Source organism: Grammomys surdaster, unplaced genomic scaffold (genome assembly GCF_004785775.1).
Source record: "Grammomys surdaster isolate TR1022 unplaced genomic scaffold, NIH_TR_1.0 125789, whole genome shotgun sequence".
In the NCBI taxonomy this organism is placed as follows: domain Eukaryota; kingdom Metazoa; phylum Chordata; class Mammalia; order Rodentia; family Muridae; genus Grammomys; species Grammomys surdaster.
Genome location: NW_021620620.1, coordinates 3,468,532 through 3,485,737, shown reverse-complemented (window position 1 = coordinate 3,485,737; position 17,206 = coordinate 3,468,532). Strand labels below are relative to the sequence as shown.

The 17,206-nt window shown below is 45.1% G+C and overlaps 1 protein-coding gene across 1 annotated transcript in view; it reads left to right on the top strand.

Moving 5' to 3' along the window:
* Arhgap22 (Rho GTPase activating protein 22) overlaps positions 1-17,206 on the top strand; it is a 151,843-nt gene that overhangs the window by 45,267 nt on the left and 89,370 nt on the right. The window contains exon 2 of the mRNA XM_028789100.1: positions 7,181-7,380. Coding sequence (XP_028644933.1) covers positions 7,181-7,380 — 200 coding nt within the window. The remainder of the gene's footprint in view (positions 1-7,180; positions 7,381-17,206) is intronic.

Sequence of the window (17,206 nt, the reverse complement as noted above, 5' to 3'; positions counted from 1 at the left end):
AGGTAGCAGACACCTGCTGAGGTGAGCCAAAGGGATAACAACACCATGCTTGTGCCGATCTCCTTAAAACCAGGAGTCCTACCTGCCCTGACCTGAGGTGAGTTCACATGCTGGTCACCCTTCAAAGCCTGGCCAACTGGCTTTACAGAGATTTTTCTTCTTCCTGATGGCTCTACAGGGGTCTGTACCCCAATAGTCTACACCTTCATTTAATTTTCCTTCCTTTTAACTGTCAGAGACTCCAACAGAAAACATCAGCTCAGAATTTTACATTGTACTTGTGAGGACTCTGTTTATGAGGGAGGGATGACAGAAGGAGAGAGGGAAAGAGAGGGGATGTTGCCCTCTTGTGAGTAGAGAGCCCCTAACTTTAAGGAGGTAAAGGTTACCATCCTCCCCAGGCCTAGCATGCTTCAGGTCTGCTCTCCAACTCCAGTCAGTTCTGAAGCCTTAGCTTCTCAGCGCTGCCTGATTCAAGGCCTGATTGCAGAACTCAACAAATTGATTAAAGGAAGTGCTGAAGACAAGAACAATGATTATTAATAAATCATACCCATGGCCATTTTCCTCTTGAGAAGCTCCATGGGTCTGAAAAGTAATGTCTACATGATTGATCATCTGGGGGAAAACCTGTGCCGGTTTGGTAGTGATCGTGGCCTATGCAAGATGAGCCTCTCCGGCAAACTGTAGGGCATTGGAGTCGGTCCCCCCTCTCCAAAAGTGGCTTCAGGAAGGCCTGCTGTCCATTACCTGATGGCTGGTGTCCACAGCTTGACAATCAGGGTAAATCAATTTCTTTCTCCCTCCCTCCCTCCCTCCCTCCCTCCCTCCCTCCGTCCCTCCCTCCCCCCCCCCCTTCCTCCTTCTTCTTTTTTTTCTTCTCTCTCTCTCTCTCTCTCTCTCTCTCTCTCTCTCTCTCTCTCTCTCTCTCTCTCTTTGTGTTGACATGTCAAGGGCCACACATGCCAACAGCATGCATGGTCAGCCACACAACCACTTATTGCCAATGTTGCCAGGCTTAGCATCCATGGGCCTCTGCCCAGGGAGTCCATCTTTCCCAGAGAAGCCATCTGGAATCTGTAGACCTTGTCCAGTATACTCAAGAGAGTCCGTCTATGCAGATTAGCTCCTGAGACTGTTGAGTCCCTGCTGTGAGCGCCCTGCCCAGGATGCTAGAGTAGGAAGAGAAGGTATATGTCTGGTTGAATGAGAAAGCATCAGGTTCTGCTATAACAGAATGTAAAAGATAGAGCCCTATGAATACAGCCCTAAGAAATTCCATGGCTTCAGTCCCTCCTGCAGGCCCCAAAGGGGTCTATGCCATCTTCTATGGAAGTATGGAAGGTTTTAAGTGCTTCTTGCAGATTACCTGAAAAGACAAAGAATTCAAAATGGACAGTGGAGACCAACCAACCCACCCACACCAGAGAATTCTCACTCACAGGACCACCATTGCTTGTCAAGCCCTTAGTTAGAAATATCAGGCAATCAAAACACAAAAATCCATGTATGTATTTGATGACCTAATTTTAAGGAAGTTGTTAAAAAATATTTAGAGATGTGGATCAAATTGAGACCCTGAAAAGAAAATTCAGTAACCAGAGGGGTACCCCTGTCCCCTCTGCTCCTGGGTCCTTTCTCAGATCTTACCAGAGTACTGACATCACATTTGCTGTCTTCTCATCATGACCATCACTGTCATCTCATCAGAGCCACATCAGCCAGTGTCTGTCTAATCCAGCCCTGCTATACCTGGTCAGCTTGAGCTGACGTAAGGTCAGGGTAGAAGGCAACCACGAGGACAGAAGCGTCCCTCCTGGTAGTTTGATGAAATTCTACCAGGCACAACCTCTTTCTGCCTCATCAGGGGCCCAGCCCAGCCCCAACTGGACAAACATTTCTTCCAGGTCTGTGTCCTCCAAGGCAAGACCACTAAACTAGTAATGCAGAGACCCCAGACAAGATGCACCAGCTGTCAGGGAACAGAAAGGCACCTTTCCAGGGCCATGAGAGCTAAGACTTCAGAACTGCAGCTGCTCTCCCCATCAACAGTGATGAGTTAGATAGGCAAATGGAATAAGTAGGTCTTTCCTACTGGTAGCAAAACCCTAGCAAGGAGTCCCAGTTGATTAAACATCTAGAAGAGGAGAACTAATACTATCATTTTGCATCTACTAAGTTCTGAAGTATGAATCCTCAAAGTTTGATCCACAGAACTGGTGGGCATGAGGAAAGTGGTGTGCCAGTCCACCTGTGTGGTAAAATATAGCTACTCAATTCCATTTTGAGGAAGCAGCCTATGAAGGCGTTTAAAGTGCCAATAGCCGTAGAAAGATTTCTACTGCTCTATGGGCCTACTGCTGGTTGCTCAGATTCAGGAAACAAATTATCCATGGAGGCACTCATCCTACTATCCCCTTTATCAGTATCATCATCACTATGGTTACCAGTCACTAGGCCAGTTGATGTGCCAAGCACTCAGCAGGGCTTGGTTATCTCTCTTCTTCCCTGACAGCTTCTCCTCCTCCCACTTACTATGCAGCAGGAATTATAGTTCTATATAGACTGGAGTTACTGACCTGTAGATCAGTAGGAGAGATAATAGTGCTGGCCATGAGGTAAACCCAAGTCTTTGTCCAAAGTCTGTATTTCTTCAACTAGACCTCATGGCATGATTGCTAATATCTATTATCAATTTGACAAGTTCTAGACTCAACAAATCTCTGGGCATGTCTGGGATGACATCTCCAGACTTAATTCTATCTAGGTGGGAAAACCCATTCTAAATGTCAATAGCACCATTCTACTGACTAAGATCCTAGCTTGAATATAATGGAAAAAGCAAGATAAACACCAGCATCCACCTTTTTCTGTTCCCTGAGTGCAGGTGCAATATGACCCGCTGCCTCAGACTCCTGCTGCCTTGACTTATCTTGACTATACCATCAAACTGTGTACCAGAGTAACTTTCCTTCCTCCTTGTCAACAAGTAAAGCAACTCATACAGAAACTTGGTACCAGGAGTGGGACTGCAATATGGAAACTTGATACCAGGAGTGGTGTTGTTGCTGTGATAAAGTTCATCATGTGTTTTTTAGGGCTTAGGAGTAGAAAAGTCCTAGTATGTTGTGATGAGAGCTTAATGGGTGATTCTGGTGGGTGGGGGAAAACCAGATGCTGAGAGAAACACAATGTGCTTTTTAGGGAGAATAAGATCCTTGGGAACTGGGCTGGAAGCCATCCAGGATCTATTCTGGAAAATAATCTGGCTACACTCTGCCTATATCCTGAGAACTTCAGTGATGCTGAGTACAAAAAATAATGGACTGATTTGTTTGATGGAGGAAATTTCAAGAGAGGCTAGAATTCAGGATTTATCATGGTTACTACTCACTGATCTCCAGGTTTATAGGAAGAGAGAGAAATGAGTACGGGGGTGGGGAAAGACAAAAAATGTACTGTTTGTCAGGGAAAGGAGAAAGTGTAAAATTGTAGGTTATCAGGAGCTGAAAAGTAGCTATGGTTGTTGAAAATATCACCATGTCTTTATTCTAGAACAATAATATATCAGAGGCTCTGACTTCTTGTGCAAATCTAAATTAATTTCAGAGGAGAGAGTCTGAACTGAAAATGCTGCTTGAGGGTGTCTTGGAAGTTTGTGCTGAGGTTCCAGATGGCTGCTGAAGCCACACAATGTGTGGAAGAGGTTGTAGCTTCTGTATTAAGGCTCTGAGAGTCCATTGTCTGGAGCTATGAAATTTAAACCTATGCTGAAATGGAGATCTGAGGATTTTTTGGAGATATTAGGACCACAGAAGATCTGTTAAGGAAAAGTTCAGGCACAGACTGAAGCTGGCCAAGAGAGATATGGCAGAGCTTGAGGTACAAGGCTTTCCATGCCCTTTGATGCCTAGATGGTTCATTATGAGTCCCAGCACTGGACAGGAAGCTGCAGGATTTAATGTTTTTCCTACTGCGTTTTGGTCTTGCTGTGGTCCAGCCTTTACTTGCTATATCTTCACTTCACCATTTTGAGAATGTTTATTCTGTGCCGTTGTGCACTGGAAGTATGTAACTTGTTTTCCTTGGTTTCAGAAGATACTCTGTGCTTACATTTTTGATGTATTAGAACTCTTGCAAAGGTATGTTTGAAGTTGGACTGAATGCATTTTTCATTATGAGATAGCCGTGAGCCTATGAGGTTGAGGGCTGGGAGATTATATTAGCAGAATATCTTTTGATGTCAGGTTGACAAGGTGTGGATTTTTGATGAGCAACATCAATTGTCAACTTTACAAGATCTAGGAGCACATAGATGTCTATGAAGGAGTTCCCAGATGAGTTAACTGAGGTGTGAAGACCAACTTTAAATCTAGGTGTCACCATTCAGTGGGCTGTGGTCCTAGACTAGGTAAAAAATGAAAACTGAGCTGAGCACCAGCATCCATTGCGTTGGCTTTCTGACTAAGAGTATAAGGTGACTGAGACTGACTATCTCAAGCTCCTGCTGCCATGCCTCTCCTCATTGTATTAGTCAGGGTTTTGTAGGGAAACATAACTTATAGAATGAATCTACATATATATAGAAAAGGGTTATTGGAATGGCTTACAGCCTGTGTGTAGTCCAGCTACTCCAATGAAGGCTGCCTACCAATGGAAAGTGCAAATATCCAGTAGTTGATCTGTCCGTGATATTGGATGGTTCAGCTCATCTTTAGTATACTCCAGAATCCCAAAGAAGTATGCTCTAATCCCAGTGAAGGAATGGATTGTCCATCAAGAGTGAGAGCAAGCAGGCAAGAATAAAACAAGCTTCCTTCTTGCATATTCTTTATATAGTTTTAGGGTAGAAGGTGTGACCCAGATTTAAAGGTAGATCTTCTAACCTTGAAAGATCTGGATTAAAGATTTATTTTCACACTTCAAAGATCTGGATGAGAAGTGAGTCTTCTTGTCCACTTCAGATTATTTAATTAAGAATAAAATCCCTCACAGATGTGCCCAGCCAGTTGAGTTAATTCCAGATGCAGTCAAGTTGACAACCAAAAATAGCTATCACAAGTCCACTCCTTGTCAACTTGACACCGAATCATATCTCCTATAACATGATTAATGTCCAAGTGGAAGTATCACCAGCTCATAATGATGTCTAAACATGATATAACTATCCCATGTAGAATTACAAATGGATTTATATATTTAACCAGGTTATAATTACCCCTGACTTGATATAACTATCACTTATACAGCCACAAATGCATTATAAATTTAGGATATGTGCCAATGTTCCTTGAGTGACATTTTTTTACTCAAACTTAAATATGATAACCACTGATATTCTCCTTATTGATGTTACATTAGGTGATTTTAAAAAGTCAATGAAAGAAAACAAATATCTGTACAAACACATTTTTAACAAAATATGACAGAAATACTCATGTCAATTATAATCCTCATTTCTGCAGCTGGTCACATGGTATTTATAACTACCATCCTCTACTACCCATTCTATGTTTTCTTCACCCTTAACAACAATATCAGTAGGTCTTGGCTCTGTTCCTGGAGCAGCAACCCATACCTTCATTCCTGATGGGTCTATGCCCTTTGTCATCTTGCCTGGATTAGGCTGAAAAGATACCTGAGGAGTGTACAGGATGTGATAGCACCAAGAGAAACCCTAAAGGATCTCCAGACATAATTTTTCTTACCTCCCATCCAATTTCCCCTTGGTAATCTGGATCAATCACCCCACCTAACACTGTTATCCCTTTCTTAGCCTGCTGGCTTAAGGACATCAGAAGCCCAAAGTAGCCATGGGGAAGTCTGAGCTTTCAGTTCAATGGAATGTTTTGTGGCTCCCCCACTCTGGAACCAAAACTTCTAGGCCAGCAGAACTTAAAATTGCAGGAGCAGGAAGCAAAATTTTCCTAGTGGTCACTAAGGATGACAGAGAGTGGAACTACTTTCTTTTCCACCCCTTGATTCCTGAGCTTGGATGTGTGGATCCTGGGGATGGGAGAAACTGTACAATATATTGGATGCTGATTGAAAGCACATACTGCCTTCTAAAGAACCCTGCTCTATCTCTCTGCTCTAGCAGCCCAGTCTGCTACCATCTAGTAGACACTATAACTGGCTTAACCATGTCTTCCAAAGGCCTTTCCATTTTTCTGTTAGACCAGCTGCTTCAACGTGGTGAGGCACATAGTAAGACCAGTGGATTCCGTGATTGTGGGCCCATTGTCACACTTCTCAGGCTGAGCTGAGTTTCTTGATCAGAAGCAATACTGTGTGGAATATCATGACAGTGGCTAAGGCATTCTGTATGTCCACAGATGGTGGCTTTTGCAGAAGCATTACATTCAGGAAAGGCAAATCCATAACCAGACAGATTACTGTCTTTAAACTTTGATCAAGAGAATTTGATTCTGCTTCAAGTGATACAGAGAGCCAGGCCCCACAGCCATATAGGAAGGGTGCAGATTCATCTGAAATACAACAATACATGTTCAGCTCTGTACCTAGTGCTGCTAGAAGTCAGAAGTGGCTGTGTCTCGGGAAGGAGCTAAGCTGTGCTGCATCTAAGCACTCTTCAGATGTCTCTTCAGTTCCTCTGGAGAAACTTGCTGTCTTGGATCACCATTCTTTCTTAGCATAAGGAGGCAAGCATGGAGACAGCCCCATTATTCAATAAGCCCAAATGCCACTGAGACAAGGCTGGCAAAATCAGTAGCAATAGCCAAGGGATGGCAGTTTTGAATTGAATCTTAAAGATAGAATATGAATTCACCAGCAACCAAGGCCAAGATCTGAATGGGAAAGAAATGAAAAATAAAATGTCTGAGCTAGTAGGGGAGTGATATATAAGATAAGCCAGGCATAAGGAATTATAGTTCACAGAAGGGACTTATCCATAGGGAATAAACCTGGAGAGGTAGAGAATCTTGCATCTCAGCAACAGAGCAGAATCTAATGAAGGAGGGTTATATATCTCCCTCCAAGTGCATCAACCCAGGCTACTTCTGAGTTGTTCAGGCATACACCCTGGAAATTCAAGGGGAAAGTGAATCTAATTTGCATGGCCAGCCTGGGCCCTGGGCCTTGGTGCCAGGGTAGCTGAGGTGCCAGAATGGGGTACTGACCTCAGTCTCCACACTCACTGTGTGTTCTTGCCTTCCAGCTCGCTCCAAGAGCCTGGTGATGGGGGAACAGAGCCGGAGCCCAGGGAGGCCCCTGGTCCCCCACAAGCTGGGCCCTGTGCTCAAGGCCGGCTGGCTGAGGAAGCAGAGGAGCATCATGAAGAACTGGCAGCAGCGATGGTTTGTGCTACGTGGAGATCAGCTCTTCTACTACAAAGACAAAGATGAAAGCAAGCCCCAGGTGAGGCACGAAGGCCCCGGGCCCCGTGGTATCGTGCTGGGAAAGTAAGGGAGGGTAAGTTCTATGCGTTCATGGAAGGAAAACCAGTATTCAAGTCTGGTCCTTAATTCCACGTGTGTTCCCCTATCACAGCTTGTTTTTCCAAAGACACCTCCAACTTCCGAAATGAAATGTTTTCTTTGAACATTGGTAAAGTACATCCCTTCCTGGCTTAAGAAACAATAGTTGCCACGTTCTGCTCAGCGCTTTACTTCCACTAAAGCACATGTGCACATATTTCATTTCCACTATCCGGGCACTTGGCTTCCACACCAATCTGACCTTACACTGAAATCTGAATCATGGTGAAGCTTTATATCTCATGTCTCTGCCTCAAAGGGGGGTCCTCTCTGTGCTACTAGGGACCTTTTTATCCTAGGCATGCTCAAAATGTCTGCCCTTCCACCAAGACATGACTAAGTTCACTCACTCAGAGCAACTAGTGGCATCGTCTGTCGTGCATGGCCTCATCAAAGACAGATGATTTAGATACCAAAGCAGAGTGTTCTGCAGAGCCCCTTCCAAGTGAGTAGGATTAGGACAATCTAATCCCTATAAAAGTAAATTCAGAACGCTGTCACCCTGGCCTCTGTGCCTGTGTATTGAACATCCATTGATTACCAGTATTTTTTTATTATATCTATATTGAACATGTTTATATTTTCTTTTCTTTTTTGTCATTAACTGCTAGAGAATACTATAAAATAACTATTTACATTTAGATCGCACCGAGTATTATAAGAAACCTGTGGATCCTTTCAAATTTATAGAAGGGTATACAAAAGTTACATGTGAATAAATGTGTCATTTTACACCAGGAATTTTGTTTTTTATAGAGAGCTCAGGAGCTAACCCTGTATTAGTGTGGGATAAACACTATACTTCTTGGGGGAAGAGTATAGACGAGATAGTAGAAACCGTGTCTCAAGCTGAACTCCCTATCAGTGCTCTAAGTTGGAAAGGACAATCAGACTTTTTCATTCAAAGTCAGATCACAGAGACTTGGTAGGACAGGAGACTGTGCATTTCACTGGTACCCACAGCCTCAGGATGACAGTGTTTCATGCAAGCAAGATGTGGACCTGGGAGCAGGAAAATGTCAAGTTCAAAGTAAGAAAATGACTCTTCACACCTGTATGAAGTTTTCTGAGAATGTGAGAACTGTAGGTTTGGTTCATTTGTATCTTTTCCATGTCCCCAACACTTGCTTTAATAGAAATAGGGGTGAAGGCAGGCTTCATGTCACAGCCTGCTGTGACAGAAGGAGTCAGCTCCAAGTTAGACTTGATGCCTGTACTTCAGGCATTCCGATAGTTACCTCCATTTATGGAGGGTAATTCTGCTTTCTATTCTGTGGTAGTTATGTTACCTTGCCTTTCCGAAATATATTTGTGCCCAAAATGAAAAAGTATTGCTTTAGTGATGTAAATGAGCTTAATCCACTGAACTATGTACTTTAATAATGGCTACTACAGTACACTTTATGCCATGCCAATTTTACAATAAAGATAAATGTACAAATAAATAGAACTACCTTAGGAAGGTGGCCGCATAGGTGACAGCACAAATGGACACTGGATCAGACAAAACTCATGAGCGAGGACAAAACTACAGTTAATAGGATGTAGATAGTTCCAGTGCAAATTAGGAAATCCTGGTCTCATGCAGCTTTATAAAAAAGGAAGACATGTCCTGAGTTTAGTGAAGCAGGTGAAAACTCCAGAGTCTATGGATCTGAAATGAGTCTGAATTCCATCCAGCATGCTAACTGTACAACTTGGGGCAGCCACTTTATCCTTTTTCAACCTAGGTTTTATTTACAAAATGGGGCAATATTGCCTACATGGCAGGGATGAGCTTAGGATTAAATTGCATAACAGCTCTATACCAAGGGGTCTATCTCACCTCACTGAATACTTAAACCTGAACCAATGAGTTTATAGCTCTGTCACCTTCCCCACTTCCAGCCCCACTGATCCCTCTCCCCAGGGGACATAGCACAGGACCTTTTTCCTTCTGGCTTCCTTGACACATCAATAGTGTTTCCTAATTGACCTATCCATGAACAATCATTCTGACATCATGACAAAAATGACCAGAATGTCCCAGCCATGCTCTGGGCTCCTGCCGCCATCCTCTGCTCTGCTCGGCCTGCAACAGTTCCTTCTGGAAACTGTGCAAGTGATGTTAAGTGATGATAGCCCTGAGGTTGCTCACCTGGGTGAAGATCCCTCTGCTCCAAGTTCCCCTATGTGTTCCTTGCAGTGAGCCCTATAGTAGGCGGGCGACCCTTCCTCCAATCAGATAGCTTTAGAGCATATCTGTCTTAGAATTCCCCATTGCTACCATCTCTTCCAGAACTTGATAGCTTCTAATGTGAGCAGCTAATTAAATGGTGGTAACCGAATCCCCCAGTCACTGACCTGAATGCATCAGTTGCCCTTATACCCAACCCAGGAAAGACCAGGTCCTTCATCTCCAGAGAGAAAGACACATCTGTGACAGGAGCCACCATACCCTGACAGATACCAGCCTCTCCTCAAATCTCCTCTTGTGACTCTCTGGGTCTGTTTACACTTCCAAGGAATTGGGACATTATCATACACCTAACCACTGTTCCATAACAAACTCTGCTATACAGGTTCCCAATCTCAAGGCCACTATTAGTCCAATGTGACATTTAGCTGCTTTAGTGTGATCTCAAACTGCTGTCATGATCAATCCACAGATTTCTACCTAATTTCATGAAGTACATGTAATAGACTAATTCTCAGTATCTGGTTCCTGGAAATATGCTCTGTTCACTGTTCATAGTGACAGCGCGGCCCGGCAGTCAGTACCCCCTCAGCAGACAGCCTGCATCAGCTATTATAATTGTCAGAAAAGGGCACATCCAACCGTCTGTGATGTTCCCCAGAGCTCAGGAGTCATGATAAGCATCAGTCATAGCCCATGTCTTTGCTCTCTCTTAAAGCCTTGATCTCTTCTCCTCTGCCCTTCTCAGGCCAGGGAGCCCAGCCATGGACAGCATAGAGATGAGGCAAGGGGCATGCCTGAGCTCAGACAAAAAAGGTGCTTTGCAGAGCCTCATATCTGCTCGCTTCCCTCCAGCCTTCCCCAGAACATGCCCCAGAGGCTTTCTAGCAGGCAGACCCTCCAGTCTGTCCAGTGAAGGAGTCGAGGGTCTTCTTCTTATTCTTTTGAGTGTGTAATTTACTTCTGCTTGAAATGTTTTTTCATGGTCGGAAGCATCTTCACCTGCTTTGGTGACCACCTCCATCCATTTCCGTTACTTGGTGTCTTAGTTTGGGTTTTACTGCTGTGAACAGATGACATGACCAAGAACTCTTACAAGGACAATGTTTATTTGTGGCTGGCTTACAGGTTAAGAGGTTCAGTCCATTATCATCAAGGCGGGAGCATGGCAGCATCCAGGCAGGCATGGCCCTAGAGGAGCTGAGAGTTCTACATCTTGTTCTAAAGGCAAACAGGAGACTCCTCAGGCTGCTTGTGAGGGTCTCAAAGCCCACCCCCAGTGACACATTTCCACCAACAAGGCCACACCTCCTAATAGTGCCACTCCCTGGCCCAAACATACTGAAACCAGGACTTTTTATTAAGTTGTCTAAGGCTTTTAACTGCGAGTTTCTTGGCACTGAGTAGAAATGGACCAGGATGGAAATGGAAAGTAAAATCTCCGAAGCATGAGAAAACCAGTGACACTGGAGAAAGAGTCCAAAGCAAGCCACAGGACAGCAAGAGCAGGTGCTGGCATTTCAGCACTCATAATTAGTAAGGATAAACTAGATTTATCTGCCTTGTAAATGCCTGGAAGTTCAGTGATATTGCGCTTAAAAATGAGAAGAATAAACAAGCAAAAGAATGGGGAAAATATGCACCAGTTACTTTGAACAAAAAAGAAAGTAAACTGAGCATTTGGAAAAACCAGGCTTTGTGGTAGGAATGCACACTTCAAAATTCCTTCCTAGCTAATGAAAGATAAAGTAAAATCAAACCTTCTAGGTGAGGGCAACAGATTTAGGCAATCTAATTTGGCTGTTTCAACTCCCTAAACTTCCCTAAGAAGTTACAAATACATCTGGCCAGAGTGAAGAGGAGGGAGACAGTCTGCTGCTGGAGCAGGCTGGCCAGAAGCTGCTGAGATCACCAGCTGACCCGGATTCCTGGAAGGGATGAGGGCTGCACATGAGCCTCTGGCTTACAGAGCAGACCCGTCCCAACAGACTGGAATGGGAAGCACTAAATACAGAGGAAGAGGAGCAAAGACGTAGGTTGAGAGTCAGCTTCAAAAGCTATCAGGAGATTGTGGTAGCAGCTCAGTCAGGTGCTGTGACAGGAGCATGAGGGCCTGAGGTCAATGCCCAGCACTGCCATAAAAAAAACAGCACACATCTGTGACCCAGGGGCTGGCTAGGCAGACAGTCCAGCTGAGGCAGAGAGCTAGCCCCTGGTTCAGTGAAAGACTCTTTCTCAAAAACTTTGGTGAAAAATGATTGAGGAAGATCCTTTGACATTAGCTTCTGACCTGAGCATACACTTAGACACTTGAACACATACACATACAAATGTGCACATATCCATAAGCATGTACACAGAAATATATAAAACTCATACCCATTAGACCTCCTGAGTGGCACTTATGTGTAAGATTTTACACACACACACACTCAGTCCCTGGGAAAAGGTGGTAGGCAGAGCATCACTTCAGACTAAGGATCCAGCTCTAAGTGAGAGCACTATGTTCCTTCGCTTCAGCATTCACCTCATATTTAGCTTTCTGGCCCTTCAGTTAGGAGCAGACTTTTCCATGGTCAGAGAGGAAAGTGAAGAACTTTCAGGGCTTGCTAGGGCCATGGCCCTGGTGGAACGAAGTACCTTAGAGGTAAAGGGCTGGGTGGCAAATGTAACACAGACAAGAACAGGAAGGAGAGGGAGAAGGAAGAGGAAGAGGAGGAAGAGAAGGAGGAGCAAGAGCAAGAGTAGGAGCAAAAACAGGAGGATCACGGGAATTGGAGTGGAGAAGGAGGTATCAGGAATACAAAGAGAAAATACTAGAGCAAGAAACCCCATATTTAAAATTCTTTGCAAGGCCTGAAATCCTAGCTACTCTAGAGGCTAAGGCCAGACTATCACAGGTTCAAGGCCAGCATGGGCAACTTAGTGAGCCCCATTTTCAAACTTATTAAAGTAAAAATATGGCTGGACATCTGCTTAGTGGTAGAACACTGACCAGCATGTGCCAGGCCCTGAGTTCACTGCTAACACATCGCAGTAATAGGGGACTGTCTTTTCCATCCTCTGGGAGAGGCTGTATAAACACAGGAGGCACAGAGAGCAAAGCCTCCCATAAGAAGTCAGAAATGAGGCTTCCAACTTGAGACATCCAGGAAGAGGAAGAAAAGAACAGAAGCATGGTAGACAACCCCTGTCTACACAGAATCTCTAGAAAGGGAAAGGAGAAAAAACAGAGGCTGAGTCCTCAGAGAAACACTAGATAAGCTTTTCAGTGCAAGTGCGTGTTGGGGATGGTGTGTTGATGCAGAAGGCAGTAGGAGCATGCAGGAAGCAGGCAAGAGGGTGAGGGGACTAGAAGGACAGTCTTGGCCATGCTTGGAACCCTGCAGATAATGCCTAAAGCTTTACACCAACACACAGTACCATAGTCATGGCATTTGGAAAAAGAAAGACCATCCCATTAAGGAGACAGTGGAAAGTGCAGGTTTTGACAGTGGCAGGGGAGGAAAGAGTTACTGTCTTGGGGCAGTAATTGTGGAGAGCAATTTTATTCCTTGAATAACTCTGCTCTTTGAAGTTAGTAAAATAAAACTGCAGTAATTAATATGGATTTTGAGGCTGTAAATAAGCCAAATCAAAGCCACCAGGTAAAGCTTGGGGTAGACCTGGGAATGACCTGTGAGGATAACGCCAACTGAGATTTCTGTGTATTGTTTTGGTTTCTCACAGCAGACTGTACTCATGCACATTCACCTCTTTAAAGATTTTTAACTTAACCAAGAGAGAAAACAATGAAATCACAGGAAAGAATGGAACAGAGCCACAGGCCTAGAGTGTTCTTCAGATAATCAGAAAAGGGATGTTAGGAGACTAGACAAGTCACCAGGTGCTACCAAGGACCACTGAGTCCCATGATGTTGGGTTGTAGTGTGCGTGGGTCCGGTTGGGTTGATATGTGGGTCCTGCTTCTGTCTCTCCACATGGCTAGGGCCTCTTGTGGGGACAGAGGCACGGGAATTCCCGGTGTTCACTCCATGCTGGCTCCGAGCAGACATCGAGCTGTGTGAAGCTGTAGGACTCTGCTGGGGGTGGGACAGGACAGTCTGGAGTCCAGTGGGGATGAGAGTTCTTGGCTCGGTCTTGGTGGCTCGCTTGGCTGGGTCAAAGCTGCTCGGCTTGCTTGCTTGGGTGGCTGGGCCTCCATGGCTGGACACGTAGAGAGGTCGTCAGTGGGAGATGAGACAGCGGCTCTGTGGACAAAGGCCTGCTCTGCTGTTCCCCGAGGTGGGTCCCAAGGAAGAGAAATAGGCTATGGTCCTAAGATATTTATTGTCATGGCAAAAAGTAGATGAAAGCTATACTCCGATATTTTCAGGGCAGGCCTGAGGTTAAATACCTTTTGCAAGGAGGAAGGTCTGGGAAGGAATGTTTAATTGGCTATGCCCCTCTGGCCTTTAGATATCTCATTAATATACAGATCTGTCTTGAGGCTCTGTGGCCTGTAGACACACCCTCTACCTGTGGAGGGGCTAGTGGGCATTGTCCTACGTGCCTGAAAGGTGAGGATTTGGAGGTCTGTGGCCTCATGTCAGGAGCCTGGAGTCTGGGAGCGTGGTGAAATGCATGCCGTCCCTTAAGATTACCTGAGATCTCCAGTGATTTCTAGCCGGTGCTTGACCAGAAACTGTGCTGTCCTTTCACGGTCCTACACCAGGATAGCCTCTGAGGAGCACGCCTTGACCAAAGGTAGTGGGGTCAGGAAGAGGCCATGGATAGTGTGTGTGTGGCAGCCCGCCTCAGGGAGGAGCCTAGAGGACAAAGTGTGATGTTAGTTCCATGCAGAATAGAAGCAGCAGCTGTTAGCCAGATATTGGATGTGGCCCAACCTGGGTGCCAGAATCCAGAGCCTGTTCTTCATTCTGCCCAGTGTGGGAGGGATCTGCTATGGTTGAGAGGCTTGTACTCAGCCACTGGGTAAGCCATTCTCAGCTGCACAAGTAGGAACTCGAGGGCAGAGACAAAAGACTCAGGGCTGGGAAGTCTTTCTTGCCCTAGAGAAAGGACCTGGAAATAGCAGGAGAAAGTGGAGATGGACAGCTTGGTTTCTGAGGGACACTAGAGTGCTCAGGCACCTGCAGGTTCTGGCTAGGACAGTTGAGAAGGCACTTTCAGGCAGACTGGGTTTCTGTTTTGCCTCTTTTGTTTATTTTGTTTTCTTTCCTCTTTTCCAGGATAGTAAGTGTTAGGAGGCTGGGCAGCAAAGAGCAGTAGAAAATTGATTTAATATTTGATTTAATTTAGCATAAAAGCCTGGGGTTGACAAATGGACGAGAAAGAGGCTGTAGTGGAAGTTAGCATTAATACAATCAGAAATCGTCAGGGAAACCAATAAAACAGAAAGTGCCAACATGGAACTAAATCTCACAGCAAACAAGGAGTTCGTTTTGTGTTGGCTGACTATTCCTGGCCCTGGGGCCTGCCCTGGAGTGTGGTTGATATTCCCAGTGATACTCTGAGAAAATTGATTGGTTTTCTTTGCTAGCAGGTATCAATTGCAAATAACTTCTTTTCCCATGTTTACTTCCTCCTTTCAGAGTTGGAACCTCATCTGGCTTGAACTTGTTCAGGTTCTGTGTGGTCTCTGTGGCACATACTCATTTTAAAAGACAGGAAAAAAAGTATCTTAACTTTGTAATATTGAATATATGTTATGTATAGTAAACTAAGTACATTGTTTAATTGGAATTAAAAGAAATGTTTACCAAAAGGTGGGGAGGAAACCTTATGTGGTGTTAGGTAAGTCAGACTGTCCCATATCCTGAAAATCATAAGGAATGTTGTCCACTTTCTGGGACCATCATTTAGCAAGCTTTTCAACCCCAAACAAAGCTCAAGGGGTGGTATTGGGAGCCCTTCCCTTCTACCTCGCCTCAGAGAAGGGAGTGTCTCACTTTTAGATGAGGGAAGTGGGGGCCTGACATCTTGCCTATGATGGTGGATGCTCCAATAGCATGTAAAAGCCAGGACAACCTCAGTGAGAACTTTGCTTGGGAAGGAACTTTCATTACAGCCAAAGGCATCCAGCAGGAACCAGGGATGGTGCTGTTTGCTTGCTTGTACTCAGCTAGCTTTCTTAAGCAGTTTGGGACCACCTGCCTTGGACCACATCAACTAACAATCAGGACAGCCCTCTCATCCATGCTCCTGGGGGAACAATCACAACAACCCTCTCATCCATGCTCCTGGGGCTGTCTGATCTAGGTAGTTTTTCAACTAACGGTCTCCTGTCACATGGCTGTGCCACCTTGACAGTTAAAGTTGACCAGGACACTTGGGCTCACAGCCCACTAGCTCATAACCAGGGAAGACATCTGTTTTGATTTAAATTAAAAATGTTGGAAATTGGCAAAATAGTTCCATAGTTAAGAGTGCTCACTGCTCTTCCAGAGCATTTGAGTTTGGTTTCCAGCACCCAAGTCAAGTGGTTTACAACTGTCTGTAATTCTAGCTTCAAGGAATCTCATGCCCTCTTGTTGCCTCTGTGAGGGCACACATTTGGCATACATTCTTTCTCTCCTCCTCCTCCTCCTCCTCCTCCTCCTCCTCCTCCTCCTCCTCCTCCTTCTTCTTCTTCTCTCTCTCTCTCTCTCTCTCTCTCTCTCTCTCTCTCACACACACACACACACACACACACACACACACACATTGTCCCCCATAGCATGAATTTGTTGCCCCTTTTTGGACGGGTTATTGACCATAAGAAGGTAGAGCCTTGCTACAGTATGTCATTGGCAGTAGATTTGAGGGTTTAAAGTCTCACCTGACTTCCTGCTCCTCATCTATGCTTCCTGTGTGTGGAGGAAAACTGTGATCTGCCACCTTCCAGCTCTTGCCACCATACCATACCCTCCTCACTGTGGTAGACTCTATCCTTCTGTAACTGTAAGCCAAAATAAATTCCTTCCTCCTTAAGTGAATTGCACCCAATGAAGCATTAGTAAGTCACCCAGCAGAGAGGAGTCCATGACAAGCAGGTCCTTACAACCTTGCCTCTGCCATGGTGGTCAGTTTGATGGACAGAGAGCAGTGAATGCCAAACCCTCTGACTGTGGACCAGCAGGCTCACTCCCCAGCTGTGCTCTCTCCACTGACTCTGATTTCCCACCTCCATGCTCTGCAGCTACAGTTATGGAGCACTGTGACACACACTGTATGACACACACTCTGGTGCTGGGTACAACAGTTGAAGACAGAACCACCCACACAGGCTTCCTTTCTCAGCCTCTCCTAATGTGCACAAGCTATCCCACTCAGCCCCTCCCAATATGCACAGGTTATTCCACTCTGCCCCTCTCAATATACAAAGGTCTCCCTACTCAGTCCCACGCACAGTATGTAGGTGATCACACTGAACCCCTCCCATAGGTTGGGCAGCCTGGTGGGGTTGTGGTGTGGAGCATATAGATATATGGAGAGAGAGAAAGAGAGAGAGAGAGAGAGAGAGAGAGAGAGAGAGAGAGAGAGAGAGAGA